The sequence below is a fragment of the Propithecus coquereli genome, unplaced genomic scaffold (assembly GCF_000956105.1).
Source record: "Propithecus coquereli isolate 6110/MARCELLA unplaced genomic scaffold, Pcoq_1.0 Scaffold214, whole genome shotgun sequence".
In the NCBI taxonomy this organism is placed as follows: Eukaryota; Metazoa; Chordata; class Mammalia; order Primates; family Indriidae; genus Propithecus; species Propithecus coquereli.
This window is the reverse complement of record NW_012146523.1, coordinates 7,242,726-7,249,040: the sequence shown is the minus strand read 5'-3', so window position 1 is coordinate 7,249,040 and position 6,315 is coordinate 7,242,726. Positions and strand designations below refer to the sequence as shown.

General features: G+C 37.9%; 1 protein-coding gene across 1 annotated transcript in view; it reads left to right on the top strand.

Annotated features, from left to right (window-relative positions):
* Positions 1-5,777, top strand: part of GADL1 (glutamate decarboxylase-like 1) — a 147,246-nt gene extending 141,469 nt beyond the window's left edge. The window contains exon 14 of the mRNA XM_012644549.1: positions 5,584-5,777. Coding sequence (XP_012500003.1) covers positions 5,584-5,757 — 174 coding nt within the window. The 3' untranslated portion in view covers positions 5,758-5,777. The remainder of the gene's footprint in view (positions 1-5,583) is intronic.
* The last annotated feature ends 538 nt before the right edge of the window (positions 5,778-6,315 follow it).

The following is a 6,315-nucleotide window of genomic DNA, read 5'->3' as shown; positions in this document are numbered from 1 at the left end:
AATATACTTTTTTTAAAAATTGAAGCTAAAAGAAAAGCAGAGATGTAAATCCATAGTTGAGACTTTGTGATCCAATATGGTTCTTCTGACCTTAAATTCACTAGTTCATGAAAGGGCAACCATGATGCTTTAGTTATGGAGATAAATACTAGAGAACTGAATAAACAAAGGAATTTCATGCTTTCTCACATGTCTAATTTTCCATGTCTGCAGAACGGGGCATGCAAGACTGACTGGGTAATCTCTCTAGGTTGTTTTTTCTCAGATGGTTAATTAGCCTGCAGTTTTTAAGGGCTGTGGCTATTCTCGCCTGAGCACATCCAGGCAGGGAACACTCTGCTTCCTAGACTGCCACTGCGTTGGCCTGCACTCTTCCCGAAGGAGAAACGAATGTGCAAGCCCGTCGAAGTCTCCGACTTGTTTCGGCATACTGATACTTCCCTTGGACTGGAATCCTTCCCCTTAAGTTCTGCCCCTTGGTGCTGGGCTACTGTTCCTGCCCTGCATTCTGGCCCCTACCACATCCACAGTGCTCTTCTACCTGGCCTCAGAAAATCTGAGGATGACTCTAAACTATAGGAAAAAAGAAAAATAAAAAGGTGACTTAATGGGGGAAGGAATTAAGTAAGTCCCAGAAACAGTTTTGGGGTGGGTGCCAGGTACAAAGTGTGAACATTTCCTGCTAACTTTTTCCATAAACTACATTTTAATATCCTACTCAGGAGAACCCTCTTCAAGTTAACATGAAACGTGGGGGATATTTGGGGCCCACATTATTTGGGAAGAAAGTATAAAACAAGTTGCCTTTTGTGACTGTTCCAGGAAAAAACTGTACTGGAAACAAGCCACAGTGACAATCCTACTCATCTGTGTTAGCAGTCTATGATAAGAAAACTATGGAAATCCAGAATTACCATTTAGAAACTTTTGTAGCAGCTTAACTTACTAACTTTACTCTTGAATTTAAAAATGAAAAACAAAATTAGGTTTGTATTTTTGTGTTTTTTTATTTCATTTTTCTATTAATTAATTTTTATTATATTTTACAAAAGTATTAGTCTGTAATGCACTGAAAAACATAAAACTGGTCCTTCCTCACAATTAGTTTGAAAAACACTTTGTATGTTAAAAAAAAACAAAGCTGTGTTCTTGTTAACATTATGTATGTAATACATTCTTAAAAAGAAATGTCATTTTGTGGACATTCCCCTTTTATTTTAATCAAAGGCTATGATAGTGACTGGTCAGTTGCTTTTTATCAAACTGCTGTACTTGGCCAGAGAGAGTCATTTTAATTTTTTTTCCTTGGGCTTAAGCAACTTTTAAATATCAAATACTATTTTGTGTTGCAATGGTGTGACAACAAAATTCCGTTTAAATGACTAAATCATTGCTGGAAAGTAATTTAAGGGGAAGAGACAGAAATCCTACAGAAATGTGTAGATTAAGTGTTTGTGCAACCAAATAGAAATGTCAGGATCTTCCTCCACTTAAGATGCAGGGCCCAGCGCACTGAGGCACAAGAAAAGAATGTGATTTACAATTTGAAGGAAAACCAACAGTAAAATAATTGAGAGCTGGAAAGCAATCTCACTCCTGCCAAATTGCTTTCCTCCATGCGTGCTCCATTTAAGGGCAATATTCAGATACTTGCATTTAGTTCATGCATATTTTCTTTCCCCTGTGACTATTCCATCCTGTCAGATTAGGACTGTTTGTCTGCTGTGATCAGCAAAAAAAGAAAATCCAAATTACCCAGTATTGGATTATGCCTGGAGCTTTATAAATAGAAAATAGTTGATATTTTAAGTACAAAGGTGGCAAGCTGACTGTTAATTAGAACATTCTTGGTCCCTAAATTGCCAAAACATGGGTTCTTTTCAAATAAGCTTTAATTTGAGTTTATGGGAATCAGACATGTGAAAAAACATTGCAAATTGTAAAGGATTGGCAAAATATTTGTTAACAATAGTAATAGCAGCTACTAATACTACTACTACAATAATAATTTGTGATAGAGATTTGATGAATATCAGCTTTGGTGTTGCTTATGGCTTTCTTTCCTGTGAAATATTCATAGACAAAGGAGATATTCTCATTTTGCCTAGTGGTAATTGCCTCTGGAATTAATCTTATAATTCACAGATACGTAACCAAAATGTTTGTTGTACTGTCAAACCCTTGTTAGCTAGTTCCTTGAGTCACATAGACATTCAGTTATTTCTCTATAATCTCAGAAAGTCAAGGACAAAATTTGGGTTAGAAGTTTGGTTCTTAGGCCCTGTGTTTTGCCCATGGAGGCACATTCTTGTGCCTTACGCAAGAGCAAGAATTTAAACATCCAGAGGATCGTTATTAAAACATCCAAGGTGCCCTCTTACTTTTACCTTTCTTGTTCACATTAGAAAATATTTCTGGTTTTCTCACAAGCAATGCAAACCTGACAGATTCATTTTGATGATTGCCTCATTTGAACCCCAGACATGTTATGAGCCGGAATCAAAATTCTAATGCTCTCCAAAGGTACGGCAGAAAATACAATTTGGGGGGAAAAATAGAGGTATTGAAAAGTAAACAGGAATAGACTATGCAAATTAGACCTGAGCTAAGAACATGCCTGTTTTAAATGTAAAATTGTCTATAAGCCAGAGCCAGTTATACCCTGGTACCTAGAGGACAATGGAGATGAATATGAAGGAAATTTTGATTTCAAAAATAATATCACCAGACCCACAAGCAGTAAACTCTAAAATTGATAGTCTTTGGCTCTTCTGGCCAGACATTTGGCTCATGTGAACGAGGTCTTCCTAATACTGATTAGCGCTGGCACTGTTGTGGTTTCTTTCTCATGGCTTCGGGTCACATTGAATTAAAAATGTGCCTTTGTCATGAGCCTAAGTCAGACCATGGTTTGCATTGCGCTGTGACCAAATAGGGAGATTTTAAGAGCAGCAGGTGACATAGGGTGGGTTAGAAGTTTAAATTGCCTGTGAGTGTGCACATTCCCATGTGCACATACACACATGTGCAGACACACAGGCACACACACGCACATGCACACACGGACCCATTTATATCCACATATGCCACAAAATCCCTGCTACCCAATGTGATGAGATTTGCCCAGTTAAAGCAAATAGTCCTAGAAAAATTGCAACGCCTTCATAACCAAATATTTTTACATTTAACATTTGTGTTTTTACACTTAAATATTTTCACATCACATTTGTAAATCTACATACATTTATTTCCCCATCTTTTGATGGTGAGGGTTTTTTTTCCATCAAGTGAGGATTTCCAAATGTTTTCGGAAAGTAAGGCTTTTCTTGAGTAGAGCTCTGATGGTTAAGACTGCCCTCCACTGTTCTTGCATAACTACACTGTTCAAGAGTTATCTGTCATATCCAGCTTGGATTTCTTCAAGTGAGTGAGTTCTCAGACACCTGTGTAGCAATCTGAGTGTAGAATCAGTCTGGACTTTGAAGATTTTGTTTTAAAAGGATTTACAGTTCTCTTACTGCACCTAATTTGACAGTGATGGTGTTTAGCCATCCCTCTTTATTTAATCTTTCCAAAGGATTCAACTTAGTTTTTATGAAAACCACTCTCTTTTGGCACTCACACTTCATTGGATTACATATTATTTTATTACATTTTATAATTCTAATAACAAATGTTACTTGCATAGACAGCTTTGGAGGAAAACTCAACTGATTCATATGAGTTCAATGGGATTCAAGCAGATATGTATGAGCACAGCAGAGAGTGTTACTACCTTCCAGCTTTCAGCATCCACTGGACATTGTCACTAAGTTCTGCAAAAGGAATGGAGGGTGTTGTTTAACCCTATTTTTCTAATCTCTAGAAAGCTCAGAATAAAATGTGGCACATTTCTAGAAATTTATAGAACCTGATGGTGCACATTTTTTCACTAACTTGACCTCTGATTTCATCTTCCTTTTCTACATTGTTTTACACTCACATATTTTTCTCTTCACATCTTGTTATATGGAAAGAAACCTCCAATCTTTTGCTAGGCTTGCAATGCAATGTAGCTGAATAGCTGTCTGTTTTTGTTGTTGTAGGCATGGTGTAGTGCAGGTTTTGCAAGACTTGGCTTCTAAAATTAGCACATGTGGAAAAAAAATGTTGAGTTAAAATTACCCTTGAACATCCCTTGAGAAGGCTCTGTGGTTAAGTTCAACACATTATATCTCCAGAAGTCTAAAACACCCAATTTTTCCATCAGATTTGGAACGGATCAAGATTGCGTTGAGTGTCAGATGAAGTAGTTTGGCTTGCCTTCAGGGGGCTATCTGACAAAACATAGTCATGTACAAAAACTACAGTGGTGTGGGATGGTCACACTTTGAGAGAGGGGCTCGTGGGAACTGAGATTAATGCCCCTCATCTAAGGGCTTTCAAAGCACATTCTGCCTGATGTTATTTATATACAAATTCCTCCCTTCTGGATGAGCTAAGTCTCATCTTCCTGAGAAGACAAGGATTATATTCCCCTTCCACATATTCACACAGGATGAACTCAAAAAATTTTGGAGTTAAAATAAAATTCAAGTGGAAAAAGCTTTGCTTGTATTTCCAAGCTAGTAAGAATGCATTCTTAAATTTTTTAACTTGGTATTTCAAAAATTAACTTCACTGTTTTGAAAGTTTACAGCCTAGCTCTTGGTCACACTACTGATTTGATAATGGACTAATTTTCCATGCACTTCTTAAATTGGGCTAATTTCTTCAAACATTAAACTTTTAGAGAAATTTGTCCATTTGGATTAGCAGGGCCTGTACATCTTATGTCAGCTGTAAATCCTAAAAATATGGGCTTCCTAATTTTATTATCACCTTTATGGCTCTTAATAAAAGACAGTGTTTATATTTCATATATAAGGATAATATCAAACTTTCAGTTTTTTCTGGGGCCTTTAGCCATATATTTTCAAAGCACAGTAATTGACAGAAAAATATAGGTTCCTATTAAGATACCAATAAAATGTTAGTCTTCAAAACAGAACTGCATGCATTATCCATATTAGCTTTCTCTTGGCAGACCACTGCAAGGTTTTCTTTTTACCGTATTTGACTGATTTCCTTTATTCAAGACACCTGAAGTGGAGTGCTTTTCAGTTAAGATAAATTTGGGAATGTAACATCTGAACTTTTGGGACTGTGACTCCTATGCACCCTTGATTTGTTTTTAATGAAGCAGCATTGCATAATGATTTAGACTTCAGAGTATGGGCTTGGGGTGAGACAGCATGGGACCTTGAGATATTTATTTAATCTCCATGTGCCTCAATTTCTTCATTGATAAATGGGCATATTAGTAGTGTCTCCTTCATGGGGTTATTGTGAAGATTAAATGAATTAATAAGTCTATAGCACCTGAATCAGTACTCATATGCCATAAAATCTCAATAAATTATTATTATTAATGTTGACCTTGTGTACATGAGAAACGGGATCTGTACCGGTGGATGCCCAGTAAACATCAAGTGGCTGGTTGAAATGAAGTTGGAATGCTTTGGTGTCTGGCCTTTCACCTCCTCCCCTTCTCTCCCCATGCAGGTGGCCCCAGCCATTAAGGAAAGGATGATGAAGAAGGGAAGCCTGATGCTGGGCTACCAGCCCCATCGGGGGAAGGTCAACTTCTTCCGCCAGGTGGTGATCAGCCCTCAAGTGAGCCGGGAGGACATGGACTTCCTCCTGGATGAGATAGACTTACTGGGTAGAGACATGTAGCTGTGGTTTTGGCTTCCCAGAAGCACAGATCATGTCCTGGGGAAAGTTACAGATCCAGGAAATCTGGAGCCACGTAGTAGATTGCAGCCCTGCTGGTGAGAAATAGGAAATACTCCCAGTCCAGGCCAAGCAAGTAGTATTAATGCTAAACAGTAGTATTAAGTACTCTTTAGCTGCCTGGGCGCTGTTATTGCTATAAAGGAGGATGTAAAAAGATTGATTTTCTCAAGGATTGTCACTAGGACACAGCCTTGAAGAGAGTTTAGTAAGTACTACATGGGTCTTGGATTCTAAGCTTACTTTGCTCTTTAAAGACCATATAAACTACAGATTAAAACAGTTCTCCAAATGTGGTCCCTGAACTAGCAGCATCAACATCACCTGGGAACTTATTAAAATGCAGATTCTCAGGCCCCATCCCAGACCAACTGAATCAGAACCTCTGGGTGGGGGACAGTATCCCGTGTTTTAGCAACCCCCCCTCGCTCCCAGTGATTCTGATGCAGGGTAAAAACTGAGAAACACTAGTTTAAGAAAAATCTTATAACAACTGAGTAC